Source organism: Quercus suber, unplaced genomic scaffold (genome assembly GCF_002906115.3).
Source record: "Quercus suber isolate HL8 unplaced genomic scaffold, Cork oak 2.0 scaffold_641, whole genome shotgun sequence".
Taxonomy (NCBI): domain Eukaryota; kingdom Viridiplantae; phylum Streptophyta; class Magnoliopsida; order Fagales; family Fagaceae; genus Quercus; species Quercus suber.
Window position 1 is genome coordinate 52382 of NW_027070082.1, and position 24124 is coordinate 76505.

General features: G+C 34.3%; 1 protein-coding gene across 1 annotated transcript; it reads left to right on the top strand.

The window, feature by feature from the left end:
• Nucleotides 1-6150: 6150 nt before the first annotated feature.
• LOC112031930 (probable serine/threonine-protein kinase PBL21) lies at nucleotides 6151-12268 on the top strand. The gene is made up of 7 exons (XM_024064631.2): nucleotides 6151-6625; nucleotides 6732-6767; nucleotides 6893-7071; nucleotides 7656-7845; nucleotides 8286-8677; nucleotides 9099-9445; nucleotides 11836-12268. The coding sequence occupies exons 1-6, from the start codon at nucleotides 6523-6525 to the stop codon at nucleotides 9402-9404; spliced, it is 1206 nt and encodes a 401-aa protein (XP_023920399.2). The 5' UTR covers nucleotides 6151-6522; the 3' UTR covers nucleotides 9405-9445; nucleotides 11836-12268.
• Nucleotides 12269-24124: the final 11856 nt, after the last annotated feature.

Sequence of the window (24124 nt, forward strand, 5' to 3'; positions counted from 1 at the left end):
TATTTTCTCCCTTTCAGTTGCCCCCTCACCCGATGGGTCCGTCATAGATAAGAGAACGGACCCATGGGGTGACGGTTTTAAAATCTCGATCATGTTTTCATGACACCTAGATCTGTGAACTTACATCCGTACATTTTCAGATCAGGAGTTAACACATTTATGAGCCGTGCCAAGTGTCATCCTGTCAATGGTCATTGTTTTGGAACGAGGTGTCGCTTCGTCTTCCGTGCATATCCTTTATAAATATCGACCCCTCCGCCCCTCATTTTTCCACTTGTTGCTGGAAAAAATTGTCAGAGCGAGTCCGTCACATCTGTCAAAGAATAGTCCATCAGCTCCCACGACGGATCTAACTATCGGTTCTTCGTCGTCAGCTGAACTCTCTTGTATTTCGATCATCTCCAGGCCCTCATTTGTTGAGGACGAGGAGGATGAGGACGGACTACTTTTCACGCTCGGGGCGTCGTGGTCTTTGGGACCTGATGGGTATACCTCTTCGTAGTCCGCCCCGTCACGGACGATAACTGATGAAGCTGAGAAATTCACCAGTGAGTCACACGATGCCTTCGCGCTCGAATGTAAACCTACACAATACAAAGAAGAAAACCTATCAAAGGGCACCGGTGTGGTGCCGGCCAAATACCCTCCAAAGGTTAAGTCAGAAAGTATTCTCACAACTTTAGAGTGCTAGAGAGGGTAGATAATGCGTACCTTTATTGATGAGAGTATTGGGGCTTTTATAGTAGTCGAAAGTTTTTCCTCTTAGACTTGGCATCCAAGTCTTTTCCTTGTAGAAATCATCTTTTTTAGAGTCTGAAATGTGGTGGACAGATCTTCTCCTTATAGGGAAGATCTTCACCAATACATGAAAATTCTAGAATCCAAGTTGCGCAAGGACTCTGTTTAGGGCTTTTCAAAAATGGGCCAAAGTGTTCCCACTAAGGAGTCCAACAGGCCCGTGGCCGACCAGCCCATCTTTCTTCCCTCCGTCCACATCAGGTCTGTCCACGTAAAGCCTTGTGTAAATAACGGGCTCGTCTCTTCTTATGTTCGCGGACTATAGTTAGCCCGTACATTCACTCTAGGCATCCTAGCGCGTATTTTCTCCCTTTCAGTAAGAATAAATTATACACCATTCAATGAGTTTTAAATTTATTATACAACCTTATCCACTACTTATTTTTAATAGGATGAAGAAGTAGGCCCTAAAAAAAAGCCATCTAACCCAACTGTATTTGTTGGGTTAAAAAAAAAAAAAGAAAAAAAAAATCACTGTATTTGTATACTAGCATATATGCAGGGAGTACGTTATTAGATGCCTTACCACAATTGTTAAAAGAAAATAAAATTAATCCCTTTCCTTTTTCGTCCAACGTTTGGATGCATTGGATGGGACAAAGCGAAATACACAACTACTTTTTTAGAATTTTGTTGCGTTAATGTCCTACTATTGAAGATAAAGTTTATAAATATTAAAAAAAAAAATTGTCGTATACTGAAATAGCAAATTGTTAGTACTTAGAGCATTAGCACTGAAGAATGCTAATGCCATATATAAGAGAAATTTGACATTTTAAGCCACAAAACACTCTGCATCAGGGAATGTTAAACCCAAGTATTGCAAATTTTTTTACAATACTGAGAATTGCACTGTAGCACAATTCTAAACTAAGAATTAATTTTTTATTCATCGGTTATCTCTTCTTCAGTCCTCTCTCCCTCTCACTCCCACTCTGTCTCTTCGTCTCCCACTCCATGCAAAGTCCCTCTTTCTCTCATCTCACATCTCTCTTTCTCGTTCAAGGCATGCACCGGAGCTGGGTTGGGTTCGTGGTTTAATCTGGGCATGGTGGTAGGTTAGGATCGGTTGATGGTGGGTTTGGATCGGCATGGATCGGTGGGCTGGGTGTGTTGGAGATGGGTTCGATGGGTTTGACAAAGGTTTGAATCGGAGAGGGTGGATTGTTGGAGATGGCTCCAATGGCTCTAATGGGTTTGACAGAGGTTTGAATCGGAAAGGGTGGGTTGCTGTGTTTGACCGTGGGTTGCTATGTTGAGCTTGGTCGGCGAGGTCTGGGTCGTGCTTGGTCTGCAAGGTATTAGTTGGCGAGGTCTTGGTTCTGCGTATTGGTTGGCGAGGTTTGGGTTCTGCGTTTTGGTCGACGTGGGTCATAGAGTGGGTTTTTATTTATTTATTTATTTTTTTTAAATATGGATTTTTGTTCCGGTGGGATTTTGGTGGGTAGTGGGCAGTGGTGGCGTGGTGGGCATGATGGAGGTGCGGTGGTGGTGACTAGGCAGTAGAGGAGCGGTGATAGAGGTTGAGGGAAGGTGGAGGAGAAAATTGGAAAAAAATAAGAAAGAAAAAATATATTTTATTGTGTAGATATATTATTTTAATAAGTAGAATAGGAAAATAAAAGTTTGGGATGTAGGAGGTATTGTAAAATGGCATGGCATAATGAAAAAATGGCTTTTTGGAATGGTAAAATAGAGTAGAATTGGAATTTCCGAATGCTAATGCTCTTAATAGTAGATAAAAATATAATCTCAATAATAGATCTAGATGAGAGCCAATAAAAACTTGTCACGTAAGCATGTGTCAAGATTCATAATTTTTGTAAGGGCCAGATTTGAATTCCTAGCCCACTACGTGGATGGATTTAGGCTCAAAAAGCTCAAAACAATTAATTTATAGAGAATGTGTTGGAAAACTGGGTTTTAGTTAATTAGACAAATGTTTGAATGGGTTCAGATGATAAGAGAATGAAAGGAAGAAGAATTGTACTGAAGAAAGTTAGTTCTCGGCAAAAGTTCGAGGATGTCTGTTCTAATATATTGTTCTCAATTTTGGTTACAAATTTGGTTTCTGGAAGCTACAATATTTTTCTTTTCAATCCTCAATCCCCCATCCATGAAGGATCCCTTACATTATATAGTTTCTTCTAGGGCATCTCGATCCTACACTTGTTGATCACTTAGGCCATCACTTGAGTGCCTGTCCTATCAAACACCCTCTCTGACCCTATTTGCATTGGGACGGCCAAATCTACAATGTTCAGGGGTCTTCTCCACATTAATGCAGTCATAAAATTAACTGCTAGACATTTAATGCGATGACAGCAACTTTCCCTTAAGATATTTTAAGGCCTCCTTCCGTCAGGTGCCTCTATAAAGCTTATCCAATTCATTAGAACTTCCTGAAACGTTCGCTTGATCAACAGACCATTTCCTCTGACCTCGGCCTTGGTCAACCGAGGAGACCTTTATCCTTGGCTCGTCCCATTGAGTCCTTATGGCCAATATTAACTTTCTTATTTGTTAACACCATTCCTTCTCTTCAAGATTCCTCCTCTTCGAGCAAGACTTTGTCCTTGGCTTGAGCCACAGGCCCAATGTGCAAATATATAATGAACATCTGGGCTCAATATCTTTACAATTTTTATTCTATCTACATTTTATTTTGGATGGTCAAAGATTATAGCAATCATTTTTTTTTTTTTTTTTTTGGGATAGAATAGCAAGCAAATAATTGAGGACTCTAATTGTCAACAAATTGAGTGCCCATCATTATTAAGGTTAACTGAAAGCCATTTTCCACTGTATTATATTGCACCTCACCTTGTGTACAGTTTATGCCCAAGACTTAATTGTATGTTAATCCATTAAACATCCTGGGAGATCATGATTTTTCACTTTTATGTTTTAGTTTTAGACCATTCTCAAAAAAAAAAAAAAAATTTTTTAGATTGTAGTTTCAGAAAAATAAATTAAAATAAAATGGTTTCACTTCAAATGTTTCAATTCTCTTCTTGTAAAAAATAACTCTGCTACTATCATTTTAAAAAAAAAAAAAAAATCTGTAACTGAATATTGCGAGAATTTTGAAATCACAACAACATCAAAATCTGTATATATATATATATATATATATTCAATAGTTACAATAACTATAATTTAACATTTAAAAAAAAAAAAAAAAAAATCTGTAACTGAATATTGCGAGAATTTTGAAATCACAACAACATCAAAATCTGTATATATATATATATATATTCAATAGTTACAATAACTATAATTTAAGTTGGTACTTCTTTAATTTACACAAATTGTAATAAGTTATAAAGATGATGGAAACAATGGTATTAGGTTAATGATCTTCTTTTCTCAAAAAAAAAAAGGTTAATGTTCTTCTCTTGTCAAAAAAGAAAAAGAAAAAAGAGGTTAATGTTCATCTCATCACGGTTATACAATAAACATCTCTAACATTTATTATAAGTAGGTTTCCATTCGCAATAAAAGGGGAGTAATGCACATTGATTATCTAACAAACCATAATAAGTATTGAATGACGGTTCCAATTATGATTTAGGAGATTTAGGTCACTATTCATTTAACAATGTAAATGTTTTTAAAGTTTGTAACTGTAATGCACATGCATATTCTTTTAGAAGAAAAAAAAAACATTTATCAATAATTTATTAATGTGCACACAAATTCAAATTAATTATATATGTTTTCATTGATTTATTTTTTTAAAGGTTATGTTAGAAATATTATAAATTTACTTCATTAATTAGCCAAATTTTAAAAATAAAAAATATTATTTATTATTATTTTTGGGTGTGACTTCAATAATTTTATTACCATATCAATGTTTAAATTTTTTTCTAGTAAATTATTAGTAATGTTAACATTTTTATTTTAGAAAATTTAAACAAACATCATTTAAATATGAAATACCACATCCTAACTTATGCCATTAATTAAAAAAAAAATCTTATAAAAATGAAAAGTAAAATTACACAAAACTCCTTCGAAGTTTGGGAGAGTAACACTCAACCTTTCTAAACCTTATCCCCTTACTTCGGGTTTGATAAAATCAACACATTAGTCATTTAACTAATAACAATAACAAGATATTCCAAATTTTGATTCTCTTGACCAAACCGTAACCCCAACATGGTGACAAGAAATAGCCGTTATAAAGAAAGTCACTAACCAAGATTATGGTTTAGTCAAGTGAATTTGTTTAAGATTTGGAAGCATTTTATAGTTGTTACTAACTAAAAAAATAACGTGTTAGTTTTTTTAAGTTCTAGACCTCGATTGTCGTTCCTCAAATTTCGAGAAATAGGTTAGTGTAACTTATTCAAGATAAAACAAAACTATATAAAATAATAAGGTAAAATACCATCAATACTTCTTAAGATTCGAGCTAATACCAACCAAGTTCAAAATTGATTAATATAATCCCTAAACCCAACCTTATCCTTAAACCATTACTCCTTTTCTTCTCCTTCTCGCGGTGATTAAAGACCAAAACTCAGACGTGTTGAGTGTATTTTATTTACTCTTATAAAAATAAATCAAATCACATGTAAAATTTGAAAATAATTTCCTTACAACACTCGAAAAATACTAGAATGTGTGTAAAATCTAAGGAGGTCAGCCAACCGGTCCACGCGGAATCAGAATGGCGATCCCAACACGTCAGTCACGCGCATCGAAGTCGTTGACATTGATGCTTTAAAGTTTTAAAACTTTTAAAATATAAAAAAAAAAAAAACCAATGAACATTTTACAATTCACAATCCAACGAATCCCAAATCCCAATCTTAATAAAGACTCCAACAATATCCAAACGTCATTCGCATAAAGCGAGTTCAGTTCCAGTTCCCAGTTCAGTTGGGCCGAAACTGTCAGTGTCAAACTCGTAATAAACCAGCTCACCACATGTCCAAAACCGTAATTTTAACGAACAGGAAGCTAGAAATCAGGGTGACAAGGTGGATGGAGAGCGACGTGTAAAACAATTCACTATGTGCACAAACATAAATGTAACAGTGAAATCCAAACACAAACGCAAAGAAATTCACAAAAATTATAATAAAAAAAAAGGCCACACATTTCCAAAAGCACAAAAAAGAGAAGAAGAAAAAAAAAAAGTGTTTTCAATTTTCCAGCTGTTATTAATCACAGTCACCGCCAACTGTGCCGCTAAATTTGTCGCTCTTTCTAGCTAAATTTAGAGCAATCTCACACGTATTATTTTTGCCTTTACGCGTAATTTTGGTTTTTTTTTTTTTTTTTTTCGGTTTCTCTCTTCTGCCCTTGTCTTAAATTTGACACATTATTAAAGCCGGCATTTCTATAAACAAAATTTAGCTTTGTGTTTTTATTTGGTAATATTTTAAATTTTAATAAAGGGTTTAGATTTATTTTAGAAAGTTTTGAATTTTTTTTCTTTTTAGGAGGTGGGTTTCTTTCTGTCTCTAGCTTTTTGGCTTCCTGATCTCTCTCTCTCTCCTTTCGGAGTGGGAGATGGTTGTGCTTAGTATTCTTGTTCTTTTGGGGGGTTTTGGCATGTGAAAATTTTGGGAAATCTGAGTTATGGGTTGAGTTGGGTTTTGGGTGAGAAATTCATTTCAGGTGGTTCTTTGTTATTGTTACAGGAACAATCGTTTTATTGTTTGTGTGTATGTGTGTGTGTGTCTTTGTTGAAGAGAGTGTAAAGAGAAAATGAGTTGCTTTTCTTGCATTAGTCCACGAAGGAAAGGTGTGCGCAGGGTCGAAACTGAGAATGCCCCACGATCTAGTTCTGTTCAGTCTGCTGATTCCTCAGGTATCTGTGTGTGTGTCTATGTGTGTCTTTGTCTCTGACCCTTTATTTGTTTTGAAACAATTTTGTTAATATGTATATGTTTTTGTTTTGGGATGTGAATTTGCAGGTAGTGGAAAGGGAAGGAAGGACTCTAATCTTAACGGTAGGAATTTCATAGCCATTTTGAACTTTTGATATTTGTTCTCAAATTTGTTTCTATTTTTTGGAAGAACTTATTGGTTTTGATTTTGAGAATGATGGGAGTTGAATTGTGTGTTTACATTGCAGAGAATGGGAAAGGCAAAGAGAGTTTGAATGCTAGAAAGGGTGGCTGCCCGAAATCCAGTGCAGCTCGTAGTTTTACATTTCGAGAGCTTGCGACGGCCACAAGAGGTTTTAAGGAGGTGAATCTAATTGGGGAAGGGGGTTTTGGAAGGGTTTACAAGGGCAAACTTGAATCCAATCAGGTGGGTTCTCATACATTTTTACAACATTGTCGGTATCTTTTAGATGATTTGAAAATCTGCATTGCTTGCATTGGAATATAAGAATTTTGAGGAACGGAATTGACTATTGATATTTAGTGAAATTTTCTTGAACATAATATGGAAGCTTAAACTATGTTTTGTTAGTGAAACCTATGGATGGATTAGAGACTTAGTGATATGAATCTGATATAATTAGGTTCTTAAGGCATGGCATTTTTCATATGTGATGTTTGTTTAAAATAACATAAAATGAGATAATTTGGTAAAAGGTGTAATGTCGCGTCAGTTTATTGAAATGGTTTCTTTGGATACAGAGTTCTCTCTTTTCCAATCATTGCTCTTTTCGCATATCCAAATGCAATGTTTGTGAAATTTTTATGTGGAGTATTATATAATGCTGGATTATGGATGGATGAATGTATTGGAATTATTGGTATTTATTTAAATAAAAAATTGCCTTTGTTTGGAAATAATTTGGTATTAGTTATCCTGCTATATATGGGGAGTTTAAGTTGAATTACCTGCTAATGTTAATTATGAAAATCACTTGTTTTCATAAGCAGGTTGTTGCAATTAAGCAACTTAATCATGACGGCCTCCAGGGGTTTCAGGAATTCATTGTGGAGGTTCTCATGTTAAGCTTGTTTCACCATTCTAATCTGGTCACCTTGATTGGCTATTGTACTGATGGAGATCAAAGACTTTTGGTTTATGAGTACATGTCAATGGGTAGCTTGGAAGATCATCTCTTTGGTAAGTATCTCAGTTATGAAGTCCAGTTATATCTCTATTTACTCTTTTGTACTTTCCAAATGATTTATTTTCCTTTCAATTCTGCACCTCCTGTTTAATAGAACCCATTAATCTCCAACCATGGTTTCAGTATTTTTCTTTCAAGCAGTGTCACCAATACATGCCCCCTAATTAAATTGAGTGGTAAATTAGCAAGCAATCTAGTAGAAGTTAGTTTTACTATAAATAAATGTCTAAGATTGGAGTGGGAATTCTTTTAAGCACCCCCTCCCACCCCTTTCCTCCTTCCCCTGGAAAGATGAAGTGTAACAAATAGTTTTTCTGCTAATTTCCTATCTTAGGCAGGAAGAGATTTTTCTGAGTATGGTAGACACTGCAGCTGCAAAATCTTATTTGAATTACTGTAATTGACTGGACTGATGATGCACTTTCTGACTCAGATCTGGACCCTGGCAAAGACCCTCTGAGTTGGAATACTCGAATAAAGATTGCTGTTGGTGCAGCACGGGGCCTTGAGTATCTCCACAACAAAGCAAATCCCCCTGTTATCTACCGCGACTTGAAATCTGCAAATATTTTGCTGGACAATGACTACAATCCAAAGCTGTCAGACTTTGGGCTTGCCAAACTTGGACCTGTTGGTGATCATACTCATGTTTCAACTAGAGTAATGGGAACTTATGGTTATTGTGCACCAGAGTATGCCATGAGTGGCAAATTGACCCTTAAATCTGATATCTATAGCTTTGGTGTGGTTCTTTTGGAGTTGATCACTGGCCGGAGGGCAATAGACGCCACTAAGAAGCCAGGAGAGCAGAACCTTGTTACTTGGGTGAGCTAACTCTTACCTCTTTCTTCCTCCCTGGCACATCAGTGTTCATTCTCCCCCAGCCCCCTCACCTTAAAAGGAAAAAAGAAAAGAAAGCATCTCTTTATAAATTGCTGATATGTTAAGCATTAGTAAGGCTTTTTGATCATCGATAAAATTGCATTACTTACTTATCAGGGGAAAGAAAAGAGAGCATTAGTAAGGCTGTATCATCTGATCTTTGTTCTCAATGTACTATTTTTACTGCTGGACACTAAGTATGTGTTTGGATCATAATCATCCAAGCAATTTGGCTGATTGGGAGTCCAGTCATGTTCCTTTGTAGTGATGAAAATGCACCTGCCTTGTGTATCAAATGAAAAACATGTATAGTGCAATAATATTGCTTGATTATTTTGTTTTAATACTTGTTTTTCCATTGCAGTCTCGTCAATTTTTAAAGGACCGAAGGAAATATGTTCAACTAGCAGATCCTTTGTTGCAAGGGCGCTTCCCTCTTCGTTGTTTGCATCATGCAATTGCTATTACTGCCATGTGTATTCAGGAGCAGCCAACTTTCCGCCCTCTTATTGGTGATATTGTCGTGGCTCTCGAGTACTTGGCTGCTCAGAGCAACACCTCTGAACTCCATAATGGCCGGGTCCGCAGTCCCACAGTTCAATCACCTTCAAAACCACAAAGTGATGTCTCTTGGGAATCAGATTGTAGAAAAAGTTCAACTTCAGCTTGAATGTTGTCAAGAAAAAAGCTGCCAAAACGCTTTGATGAACAGTAAGGCACTAACTCACTAGTATTGAGATTTGTCATTGATAGAATAATGGTTTAGTGAGTAACTTTTCCCATCAACTTAAGCCTTTGGGGCAAGTGTTTAGTTTATCATGTTGTTATTATACAGAAGATGGTCGCGAGTTCAAATCATGTCTCCCCTCTATCTCCCATTTACAAGTAAAAATTTCACACATTGGGCCCCACTTATTAAGGAAAAGTTTAGACTCACATGTGAGTGAGAGTTTTAGAATAATGGTTAAGTGCATAGTTGTTACTTAAAGTACTGTATCGTAGATACATAGCGACCATGCTCATGAATCATACAATGCACAGATGCATATTGTATTGTATTGTTTCGTAAAATCATGTGTATTAGATGATAAAGAAACATGTGGGTTTTAAATTTTTTTTTTAATTTGGAGGGGGGGGGGTGTGGTGGATTCAATTTGTGCTTTGATTTAACAAATAAATTGGCATATTTGATTGAGTCTAATAAAATAACATGTCCATGATTTTTCCCCCGTACAAAATTTGGACTACACTTGATAATTCACTTTCACATTTGCAAATTTCTTTTCTATACTATGAATAAGGCATTAAATGACAATATAATAATTATTTTTTTATTATTATCTATTACTATAAGTCTTAGAAGCTAGAGTGCCAAAAAGAAATATAAAGAAAAAGTTATTAAAATAGGAAAAAAAAAAAAAGTGATGGAAAATGTTGATGATGATGAAGGAAATGTCAATGAAGATATAATTTTGCAAGATAATGAACATAATGAATCAATGATGACGTTGACTTAAATGGAGTTGATTAAGCAAGATGATGAATATGATGAACATAATTATTATTTTGGCTCATATGTCATGTATTATCACTTTTGATTTTAATCAATTTGAATGTAAACGTTATAAAATATTTTAATTTGATTTATTTAGTTAGCTTTAAAGTTTACTACATATTAGTTATTAGTCATTAGTTGAATATGTTTCAAATTTATAATGAATATACCTTTTATATGTGTAAATCTAAAAATATATATATATATATATATAATTTATTAAGTGTATGTGTATTTTACAATACACAATAAGAAAAAATCGAAAATTGATCAAGGATATTATTCATGTTTTGACAACTATGGTTAAGTAATTGAATATACCCTTTCCTATTAGTTTGAAGTTTTGAGACCAGTGGTAGTTTAATGAGCATTATTATTTGGTTACATAGCATACCAAATTACCAATTGCAAAAGCATATATTAGGAAAGCTGCATGCATGTGTTGCACTTCACTGCAACCAGCCTTCCAGCCCCACCTACAAAAGCCCCTTCTCCCCCCACCTCCTCCCAAAAAAAGAGCCTTTGGTTAAATTTTTTTTTTGTTCCCATTATCATTTCTTGAGTTATCTTTTTGGTATTTATATGGTCATCATTTTGTTATAAAACAATCATTGAAAGAAGCAGAAAAAGTTAACATAAAAGGAAAGCTTTTGCAAAAATTTAGCCTGTCTTTATCTTTCTTTTAGCATCCTTTTGTAATTATAACAGAAGAACTGTATTTGTTATTCCACTGTTTGCAAAAGTTTTAGCCTATTTAACTTACCAATTTGCTTGGTATCTTTTTCTTTTTCCATATTTGCTTTATAACCAGTGAGGGACACTATGCAGCAATGTATCAGTGGTTCCAGATCTGTATAATTTAGTGTTTGTATCAATGTATCCTCTAAACTCTTTATTAGTTACCATGTCACCCACTGTATAACTTACCAATAAAGAAAAAGATACCAAGTTACTCACTGTGTTGGGTTTTGTTTGTTCATTGGGCACCAATTACAGGGTTGCTTGCTGTTTCATTGATAAAAGGAAAAAAAATGAAGAAGAAGTGCACTTGATTGATTCACTTTCTCAATTGTGCATATAGCTAGAATCAGGAGAGTCACTGGAAAAGCAGCCCCTCCTTTATGTGAGCTAGAGCTCTTTTTTGTTTTTTGTTTTTTGGTTTTTGGTTTTCCTTTTTTTTTTGGTTTTACACACACCTAGTTAGTAAGTCTTAAATCCACAACCTCACCCTCCACCCCATTTTTATGGGACGAAAAAATTTCATTTGAGTAAGAACTCATTTGCATGCCCTTGCTTTTAGCATCGTAATAAATAGATAGATATTTGAATTTGTTATGTATAGGTGTCATGCTGCACTGGTGTTAATTTAGTAGAAACATACTATTGTAATTTATCCTCAAAAAAAGTTCCTCTTCCTAATTTAATTTAGTTTGATGTTTCCTCGCAAATATAATTTATGTTCCTGCAGTTGTCTTCCTCTATAATTTTAATGTAGAAGATAATAGAATCTGCATATTGATGTGTGCTTCACAATATGTTCTTGCAGGTGTGCTGCCTTGTCAAATTTGGAAGAGAGACATGTTGAAATCCATTTTCCATATGTAATATACCTTTATATAAATCTCCGGAATGCGTATATATATGTATGCTTTATGTGTATATATATATTCAGTTTTTGGATTCTATAGCTTTTTTGTATGAAAATCAGTTAGGTGCTTATGATTGGGTGACATATATAATAGACGGGGAAAGAGTCCACTATTGTGCAGCTGAAATTGGAATCAAAGTGGAGAAGCCCTTGCTTCTTTTTGGGCCTCGTATTGTAATATTTCTTAATTTCTTAGCCAAGCATGATTAAGGGTTCAAAGAAGAAAAAGAAGTTGTCTGGAGACAATGCAGGGTTTTCATTTTCTTTTGAGTATTTATTGTCTAATAAATTCTTGAATGTATATTAGAAAAAAAATTAATCAGTTGCTTCACTCTCTCTCTCTCTCTCTAGAAGTTAGCATGTTGTTGTGTTGATTTAAAAAGAAGAAAATTTTGGTACGCTGGGAAAAGTTGAATGTGAACATGACTCATTGTCAAGGTATTGTTTTGCCATTACACATGTAGCTTAAATTGGTTTGCTCTTGGCTTAAATCTCCTATGTAAAACCGCCCATGGTTTCTCAATTACTTCCCTAAGTTGTGATGTGACTGGTTTGGTCTTTTGGCTAGAAGTCATGGTTTTCCATATGTAGAATTGGAGCCATTTGCCTTTAATAGTGTCTAATCCCGCTTTAATCACATAATTGGATATACTTGTCGGTTCTTTGTCTGTCAATAGAGTGGAAAACCCGGAGTACACGATGGGCTAAAGACTTCAGCAACCCCAATCAACATTCAACAATAGACAAGAAAACAATTCTCTGCCAAAAAGAGAAAACGTGAAGCAATTTTTCTTGAGGCATTGGGGCCATAAGCCACTATGTTTGAGATAGTAACAGTTTTTACGTCGTGTACAAATTCCAGGAAGTGTTACCAATCACAGAGAGAAAAGAAAGTTTTTGGTCTTCGTTTCAGAAAATTGATGTATTAGCTGTAGACTGAGACTACAGCCATGGTGACCTGACCTGAGCTGAGAATGAGGGGACCCCAAAAAGATGTAATTTATGCATTTATGCTTCAAAGAAAAAAAAGGAAAATTTTGTTCGAGTAGTCCATTTCGAAACCTCGATAAATGATGAAATTTGAGTCATTTGACCCATTTTGTTTGTCCAAGTCTCAACTTCAATTTGTCTAAGGGAGAGACAGTATGGGATTTTAGCCTATTGGTCATGTCCATACTTTAATTTGGCCATGAATATTCCGACAACACAATTATTAGTCCTACAATGTTTGGGGAAACAGTTGGGAGTCCTCATTTCCCATTGAGATATTTGAGGTTGCAAAAATAATTTTTGGACATTACTGTAGGTTACACCCTGACCTGGATGGCATTTCGATGTTCTTTCATGATTCAGACCTTTTTTTGATGAGTCATTTATCACCCAAAAAAAAAAAAAAAAAAACAATTGACCATAGTGTGGTCATATCGTACAATATGATAAATTAAATTAACATAGGTAAAGAAAAAGATAAAGATATTATAGGATTTTAAGTTATATTTAATCCTTCAATCCTAGGCTGCCTACTAATAATAATATATGATGACGACATACCGTGGACTTGTAGGTCAAAAAGATTTTGTTGTTTTCTTCTTCTTTTTTATTTATTTATATATACTTTTTTAATGTTTTAAGTAACAAAGAACAAACATAAACAGAGCGTAACCTGAAGGGCCAAAAAATACTTATTTTTTTAGAGAAGGGGCCAAAAAGGACTTGGAAATTGGAATTGTTTATTCAAGATATGCAATTGTTTACATCTCTCTTATTTACTTATTTATGTTTTATATATATATATACATATAAAGCAAAAGCCCTTTAGAGCCTAGAGGGGACTCAGCGACTAGCCTAACGAGACTAGGAAGAAAACAGCCAAACAGTAGAAAAGTAGAGATGGGGAGTGGGCCCTCAGGCTGAATAAACTTTAGCCCAAGTACTACATTTATGAGCCTATCAGTTGGTCTCTCTCTCTCTGGGAACAAAATTTGTTGACCCAAAGAAGACAAATTAAAGAGAACTAATGTTGATTGTGATTTATCCATCCGTCGGCAGGATTAGTAGGAGCTCAATTTTATCAAATCTATGACATTTTGACTTTGGGAATCACCTTCCAACTTCCAAGTTTACTAATTGCCAACTCCCTCCCACGACTTGGTGGAAAAGTAATTTTGATGCTACAATTACAGATCTTTGTAGAGATTTACTTAGAGGTAACTATAATTTTTGCCACGATTATTCACGAGATAGATTGTGAGTTACAAGAAAAAAAAAAGTGATGTGTCTATATGAAGTGATTGATAGTTAGTTACAATATAGTATGTAAGTTATAAAAGCAATCATTCTTCAATTTCTTAAAAAATATAGGAAAACTTACTATTTCCTTAGCCCTTACAATTCAAATGAAATGCTATCACATAAAAAATCACAACTTTTATCATAACTATAAGAGGCTTCAGATGAGCTACTTTTCATGCCAAAAAGAGAGAATAATAATTTTAATTATAGAATGAGAGAAGATGCCATTATAAACCATAAAACCAAGTTATTCCTATCTTTCCACGACTGGACAAAGAAAATCACATAAAATAGAGTAAACTCTTTCTCATCTTCCTTGTCATATTCAAATCAATAATTGGAAATAAAATTATTTAAAACTAATACATATGCTGGTGAGCCAGGGAAGATATGTTCAACCTCCATAAAATTATAGCTTAAAGGCACTTGAAGAAACCATGCTCTGTGGTCTACAGTTCCATCAAACAGTTAGGGAAGAAGTTATCTTCTATGTGAAATATTTTCCTAACTTTGACTTTGGTGGGCAGAATTTCATTCGCCATCCTCCACAAGTTTAAATTTAGGCTTCCCATTACCATTTCATCAAGAAAGAAAAAAAGAAAAGAAAAGAAAAAGAAAAGTCTTTCATTTACCTTCAGTTTCCATCAATGTTTCCACTCCCTTTGGTTTAGGGGCTTGTCATAGAAAATCTACTAGTTTGATCTATCCAATAGGAAGATTTATGGTCTGTTTGGATTTGGGGGAGAGTAGAGTTAGCCAAAAATCTACTAGTAGTGTTAGCCAAAAAATAAGCTATTTTTTAGTCAACTATATTCTACTCCTCTCCACTCTCTCTCTCTCTCCTTCCCCCTTAATCCAAACAGACACTTAATGGTGAAAGTGCCACTTTCACTTGGGCATCAAAACAATTTATAGTCAATTGAAATACTGGGCACATGACTTTTCTAGAACATCTCAACGTACTATGTGCTCATTAAAATTTTGTCTCAACTTCCCTGATCTAATTGCCTAATATCTTGATTAGTGAATTCTAAAAAATTATAAAAATACTTCTGAAATACAATTAAATGTATATTCTCCTCTCTCATGTAAAAAGGAAGTCTCATCATGAATGAGACCCACTTTTACGCGAGAGAAGGAAAGACACATTTATTGTACTTTCGTAATATTTCATAATTACTCTAAGACCTAATTAATTAATTTAATTGTATGGTTGGATCCTTGTTTTGGCAAGGAAATAAAGGAAGGAAGGTGAAATATCCATGGATTTAACCATATATTATTTGCATTACCATTTTACACTCGAAAGCACACCCCTTGCTTCAATATATTTCTTGCTTTGTAAACATCTATAGGTATTTGAAGCATTTTTTTTTCAATAGGACTATAGGTTGAAACTACCTTTTAATAGGTTAGGCTCAACACATGAAAATTTTTAATGGAAAGTAATGTGGAGGAGACAATGATCGTACTTAAAACCTCTTACTCTAATACTATGTTAAATTACCAATTATCTCTGAGACAATCGGTAATTTAACAAATATAATACTTTTTATCATCAGATTTGCCCTAATAAAAATTTCTCATTGCTGTATACAATGACTTAGGTAATTTGTGGTAGACCATAGATGTTAGAATTTAAAGAAGAAAACAAAAGATGGAAAGTGGGAAGGAAATAGTAGAAGCAAGGAGAATGATGTGTTTTGACTTTATGCTTACATCCACAACAAAATGCTTTTAGCACCTACATCTTTACTATTCAAAATTGCAATTTTCAGGAAATCCTAAATAGGCTATATATAGGAACTAAAGTTGACTTCAAGAATCCTTTAATTGGACTAAAACCAAGGTTAGTTAATGTTTCTTAATTTTGGAATGAATTGTGCAAAAGAATAATGCTAAAGATACAAACTATTTTATAAAAAATTTTACAAACTGCTGATATGGTGAATGATTATTGGTAAATGAAAATGAAGATAAATGCCAAAAGATGGATACAACTTACGTTTATAATGGAATGCCCTTAATAGCTATACATTTTTACAATTTTAGAACTTTTTTTTTTTAACAACAAATCAAAAGATGGAAAGGGGGAAGGAGATAGTAGAAGCAAGGAGAATGATGTGTTTTGACTTTATGCTTACATCCGCAACAAAATGCTTTCAGCACCTACATCTTTACTATTCAAAATTGCAATTTTCAGGAAATCCGAAGTAGGCTATATATAGGAACTAAAGTTGACTTCAAGAATCATTTAATTGGACTAAAACCAAGGTCAATTAATGTTTCTTAATTTTGGAATGAATTATGCAAAATGCTGGCAATGGCAACGAACAACAAAGATGAATGCCAAAAGATTAATTCAACTTCTGTCCATAATGGAATGCCCTTAATAGTTATCCATCCTTAAAATGTTAAAAAAAAATTTAACAACAAATCATAAGTATGGTATATATAGGAACTAAGAGTTAACGGATGCCTTAAGAACATTGATTTTTTTTTTTTTTTTAATTATGGTAAATTTAAATAAATAAATAAATAACCGATTTTTTGACAATCCATAAAAAAACTTTCCTTAAATAATCAATTAACAAATGTCCTATGGGCATTCATTAATATAACCCAAAGTTAATTTAGGAGAATCACTTGATTGGACTAAAATCAAGGGCAATGGATGATCGTTTATTTTAGTTAATCAATGATATCAACATGTGCTAAATGTGATATACATGATACAATGGAGAAAGGATGGCCATAAAATAAGTCTAAACTTGAAAAATCGAAAGAAAAAACGGTTATATACTATGGAAGAAGAATTACAACAATCTCACTTGCATCTATCCTATATCCATTGCATCATAGCCAACAAAATAAAATTAAGTAAAGTCGTTATTTAAAATTGAAATTAAATCCCATATGGATTTGTTGTAAAAGGGGACTTACACCCATCAATAATAACGTGACACGTCAAATTTAAATAAAAGAATGGGTTTTGCCACCTTGCATCATACTCTTACAAAAACATATATATATATATATATATATAAAGGTAAATTAGATATTTGATTTCTGACGTTTATACTCTATATCAATTTGGTTCATAACATTTCAAATGTATCAGTTTAGTCCTTAATTTTTTGGTATTATGTCAAAATAATTCCGACCATTAAATGATAGATGTAAAATGATGATGTAGCTAACAGACAAAATAAAATATTATTTTTATGCCATATTAATTGACAAGTGTACTACCACATAGAATTAAATTTAAAAAAAAAAAAAAAAAAAAAAAACCATATTAATTGACAAGTGTACTACCACATAGAATTAAATTTAAAAAAAAAAAAAAAAAAAAAAGCAACAGTAGGGTTATTTCGTTTTGTAGTTTCTTCTCCATCTAGATCAAGAATAGCAACTGGGATTGAAATTGGACTCTTTCTCTGAGCCCTAAATTTTCTAAAACATAACACGTTGTGTCCCTTTAATTGCCAAGAAGGCAAGAACACGAACAAAAGAAACGGAACAAAAAAAATCTAAAATCTCAGTATTAAAGCCCAATATTGTTCTCTTCGTAATTTTCTCACTAAACAAACAAGTTATATGCAAAACTGTCGTTGTTGCTCATTTACTTCTCACTAAACAAACATGGCATATCTTAAAATGGTCTGATTTACATTTCAAGACTCCATCGACCAATATTTCAAAGTATTCACAAATGACAGACCCAATAATTATTTTAGAACCTTTATTTTTACTAATGTTTTTTTTTTCTTTTAAATTTTAGAAAAAGATTGCATATGTACTGTTTGTTTAGTGAGACAATTACAAAGAGAGAATTACTGGGCTTTAATGCCGTTGAGGTTTTAGATTTTTTCTTTTCTTTTCTTTGTTCATTCTTGGCAATTAAAGTGATTCTATATGCTGTGTTCAATAAAACGTAGGGCTCAAAGAAAGAGTCCAATTTTAGTCTTAGTTGTTGTTTTTGATCTTGACGAAGAAGAAACTCTCTCTCTCTCTCTCTCTCCGTGCCAGCACACATACCATCTAATGTGACATACAAATAATTTTTTATTTTATACATTACTAAAAAGTTAGAGTCTAAGCTAACACATATAAAACGTTAAGAACTAAATTAAGATACAAGTAACAGATCTCTCTCTCTCTCTCTCTCTCTCTCTCTCCGTGGCAGCACACATGCCATTTTATACATTAATCACGTTATTATTTTCCATCCATAATTTAGCAATAAATACTATTTTGATACAATATTAAAAAGTTAGAGTCTAAGCTAACACATATAAAACGTTAAGAACTAAATTAAGATACAAGTAACAGGTGTATAAGTCAAAAACTAAACATGTAGTTTACCCTGAAAAAAATCAAATAACATAATTAAATCTCAACTAAGAGCTTTCTTCCCACGGCCGCACATAGAGATGTCGTTAAGGATGCCACTGTACATGTTGAGAAGATGCCGTTAAGGATGCCATTGTGTTGAGAAACCTCTGACAAGGTCGTTGGTTTTGGAAAAGTAGTCGGGGCATCCATTCACTATTTTAGTAAGCATAATCAAATAACCCCATCTCGGAATAGAATTTCATAGTATGTTTTCCTTGTACTTCATGCGTTAGAGTATCACCAAGGCAAGCCGCAACTGTAGCAATATCAGTGATGACAAGCTACCAGAGGTGTCGTGGGGGATGGGTTTAAGGGGATAGTTTGAAACAAACACATCTTTTTAGCCATATATTATAGAATAAGTTTTTATTTTTTAATTTTTCTCATATGAACAATTACTTAGTTCTCATTGCCCAGTGCTCGTAGGTGCTCCGATGTCTTTTTCAAACTCTACTAAAATTGTTGGAGGCTTCTCAGCACAATAACATCCTTGATATCTGGTGGATGGCGTGCGTGTATATGGTTGGGATTGGACTATGTAGCTTTATCCTTTTATTTGTGCAAATTTGATGTTGTACATCACTATTACATTATTAGAGGTATAAAAAATTATGCTTTATACCACATTTCTAGTAAATTTATTTTCTATTTTACATGATAGCTGAGAAACAAGCATGGCACCAGGGTTTTCTCCATGGTGTAGAAAGAGTGATTTTGATACATCTTCCACAGAAGGGGGTGTTGAAGATGAAGGTGCTACAATGAAAGATGTAGATCTGAATTTTTTCTCAATATAACAATAGATCTGCATCTTATAAAGATGCGGATCTGTTTTGTTTTAAGAAAAATTCATATCTACATCTTATAAAGTTGCAAATCTATTTTGTTTTAAGAAAAATAATTGTTCACATGCAAATTTATTGACATTCAAGAAAAAGATTATAGCAATTATATAGAAAATATCATGCTTTAAACAGAAGAACGATTAACAATTCGTAGATATTTGAAAAAGAAAGAGATATAATATGCATCATCACATCACAAGAGAAGGGTGAAGGAAACAACCTCTTGCATGAGCACACTTTGTTCTTGAGAGGATGTTTTAGGGTTCAAAGAAATTTGTTTAATTATTTTTTCTCAATATAAAAATAGATCTACATCTTCCATAGATGTAGATTTGAGTTTTCTCAAACAAAAAGAGATTTGCATCTTTATGAGATGCAAATCTAAATTTTTCTCAAATATGATTTTCTTAATACATACAAATTGTTGAAATAAAGAAAAAGATTATGTATTGCTGTGTTTGAGTTTATTTTAATTCATGATTGCATAAATTTAGTTTATGAGTGGAATTCTCTTCTTAAAAAATCTTATATATATATATATATACATATAGCAAAACAGATTTGAATTTTTGAAATTCTCTTCTTAAAAAATCTTATATATATATATATATATACATATAGCAAAACAGATTTGAATTTTTGTCATAAAAAAAAAATCACTTTTTTTTTTTTATATATAACAAAAAATATCTGAATTTTTTTTCATCACAAAACCTTTTTTTTACATCCCACAAAGCAGATGCGATATTTTGACAAATCAAAATCATTTGTTTAACAATAAAAATAGATCTGTTTTTTTTTTTTTTTTAAACAAAAGAAGAGATTCCATCCATACATAAATTTGTGTGATTTAATTTTTCATTCACATGTTCAACATATTATGCATGACATGCATAGCATAGTACATTGGTCACAAGAGTCTATAAGACTAGACTTTGTCTGGCGAAATGGGTGCCTAACACCTTCCCATTCCGTAACCTTGCCTTCGGATTTAGGTTTTTGGTTTAGTAGATCTAACCTTGTCTTCATTTGTTTCGAGTAAAATGTAACTAGGACAACAAGCCATGTAAATATTTGGTAGATTGTAAGTAGGACCCAAAACTATGGAACTATTCAGTCATGTTTTTTGTAATTAGTATTTTTTTTTTGTATAAAGAAAAATAAGTGGCGATTCCATACCACTTACCAAAAAAGAAAGGTGCCCCAAAAGGTACCCGAAACTTTTTTTTTAGAGACACGTCTCTCACACCATCTTTTCGGACTTGGACGACACTATGGACGAACTAGAGATGACCCAATTTTTAGTTCACCATTAGTTGCCCCCTTTGTCCAAGGGTCATCCTGAACGCTGTGGTATGACTATTTATTCTTGACACGAGCCAACATTTTATTGGTCAACAGATATGCCACATGTTGTCCTTGCCCGATTGACTCATTTGTTTCAAATTGTGTCACGTGTCAAAATCTCATTGGTTAGCTAGTCGTGTCGATTTATTTTTCGAGGAAAATGCCATGTGTCAACTTCTGGTTGGTCCGTGTCGCTTCATAGACCCACCTTTGGGCCCTATAAATATGTACATTCTCTCTCTTACCCTTTACTATTCTGATAATTTCCTTTTTGCCATCTCATCCAAGAGCCTCATCTAGTCCTTGTCTTTAGTCTCGTCAGGTACTTCCTTCTCTTCATCCTTAGGTTTTCATCTTGTTTATTCTTCTAATCATGTCTGCGTCTAGTGGTACTGAGAGAGAGATAGACAAGTACTAGGAGGTGTCATCTGGAAGTGGTAGTAGTTATAAGAGCAGTAGTGAGAGTAGTACCAATAGTAGTAGTTATAGTAGTTCCCTAGAGGAGCATTATTTGTTTGGAGTTCCTAATTTTTCCTTAAAGGAATTCTAGGAAATGCAACATAGGATAGCTTTTAGGGCAGAGACTAGCTTGGCCAGAAGGAGTAGATCACCTAGCCCTCCTCAAGACAGGGAGGAGGAAGAAAATATAATTTATAATTGTGCCCCTAAGGTGCCATCTACTTTGGATGTGAGTAAGTTAAACACTCTAGTTGGTAGATATTAGATTCCTATAGAGTTTAGGCCTTGTCTGCCTGAAAGGGGGGGATGGTGATGTTCTCCTCTTTCAGGCTTCAGTGTATATACTTCTTATCTCTTAGGATGTCTTAGATTTCCTTTAAATTCTTTCTGTAGAAGTCTCTTCCATAGGTTGGGTATTGGACCAAACCAGCTCAATTCTAATGGATGGAGGACGATAATTTCCATGCAAGTGTTATGACATGAGATACTTGAGGGGAACCATCCAATCACAATGGACGAGTTCCTTTATTGCTATAAGCCCTCAGAAATTATATAATCTACTGGTTCGACCAGTTCTCGTCTAGGGGCCCCCAGTTTAGCTCGATTAGGGGTCGTAGTTCTTTTGATAGGTTTTGGAAAAAAGAATTCTTTATTATTTTTGGAAATTGGGCTGGGGACCCAGTTGATGTAAATAGTGCCCCCTTTCCTCCTTTTACTAGCCCCCTAGGTCGTCTTCGTCCTGAGGGTATGTTATTCTTCCTTTACTTATCTATTTTGTTTTATCTTTTCCTCGTCTAACTCTATTCTTGTGTTTGTGTAGCTGTCACTCATCCACATTTGGACAGTTTTCATTTAGAGTGTATTGATAGAGCTCATGCCTTCCTTGAGAGGTTCTTCCACAGCTTGGTGACTCTTAGTCGTCTAGCTGTTTGGGGACTTGGCCCTGAGCCTACTGTAGAGAATCTTGCACACAAGGAAACAACTCGTCGAAGTAAGCTTCGTCCATTCATTCATCATCATACACACATACACACACACACACACACATACACACACACACACATATATATATATATATATTATGTCACCAACTCTATGTCTTCACCATCATAAGGTTAGCTACTATGAAATAAAATAAAGGAAAAGGCGTTGCTAATGGCATTGAGGGTGAAGAGGATGTCCAGGTCCAAAACGATGTTACCCCTTTGGTTGTCTAGAAGCCTGTTGTCCAGGCTGAGAAGAGGAAGGGCATATCTAGTTCTATGGACCTTGGCGACCTTCCAACTCATCGAGGTCCTAAGAAGCAAAAGTTTGAGAAGACTCCTCCTCCCAAGGTTCCAAAATTCTATCCTATAATGGTAAAACTGGACAACTCGGCAGTGAACTTGGTACCTATCCAGAAAATTCCATTTGTCTAGCCTAAGAATCTTCCTTCTCCTGCAGCTAAAGCTCCTCATAGGACTCATCCTTTAGAGCCAACCAAGTGTCTTCTAACTTGGTGTTGGATGAGGGTTATGCTTGAAGGTCATTCAAATGACTCATCATTGAACATGAGGTGAATGCTTACTACAACATGTCAATGAAGGATTTTGAGCGTTCTGCCATCCATGACCTTTTCAATGTAAGTAGTTTTTTCATTATCTCTATTTTATTTTCTAAGAAATTTAAGGAAAATTTTTTAACTTTTATTCATCCATCTATTTTTCAGGCTATGTCAAAGTTTACATTGCGTCCACTCAAGCCAAGGAGCTTTGTAATGAGAGTAAGGAGCTGACTAACGAGCTCTTCTTGAAAAAGGGGGAAGTAATCAAGCTGACTGAGGAGCTCTCTCGTTTACAAGGAATTGAGCAGAAGCTAAAGAATGAAGTGAAGGAGCTCAAGGCAGACTCCATTGAGAAGGAAACCTGTATCACTCACCTTAAGGTGAAGGTTCAAGGGTTTACTTCGTCTATGGAGAAAGCTCAAAAGGAAGCTGTTGCAGCCTTCATGAAATCTAACAATTTCAAGAATCATTTAGATCGTCATTATGCTGCTGGCCATAAGGACTTCCAATCTGATGCCAAGGAGACCTACCCCAAGTCGGACTTTGACTCCTTCAAGATCCCCACTATGACAGAGAGTTCCCTACTTCCAACGAACTCCGAGGACGTCAATGTGATGGATGATGATTTAACTAAACTTGCCCAAGATGCCACTAATGCCAACAAGGACAATCCAAAGTCTGGGGATGATGCCCCCAGTGATTTATCCCAGTAATTTTATTTTCTTTTTTTAGAAAAATTTATTTATTTTTAGCTTGTTTGGAAGTGCCCATTGTTTTGGGCTTTACCTTTTAAAATTTATTTATGTACAATTCCCTCCTCCAAATTTACTGACGAGCAACAAATACAATTTCCTTCATTGGCTTTGAATAACTCAAGGGTTTTTGGACGGTAGTCGTCTACCCTTCTTTAAATTTTATGAATGGTCTTCTTCTATTTGCATCCCTCATTTGGTGTTGAACATGTTGTACACTTTATGTATGAACGAATTTCCCATGTTTGCATCGTCCATGTTATTTCTATGGTTTTAAGTGTGGTCCGTCCACTCATGAAGACATTTTATATCGCTTTGTCTATATGAATGAATTTCCTTTGTTTACATCGTCCATATTAAAATAATTTTTTTATGTTCAACACTTACCATTCTTTAAATTTTGCAAGCATAACTCGTTTATGAATGGTATTTCTCTTGCTAGCTTTTTTCGTCTATACATTTGACTTATAGCTTGCATCATCCCTCGTCCATAAGTTGGACGATCCTTTATTCGTCTTTGGGTAAGACATTTCCAACATTTTACTCGTCTA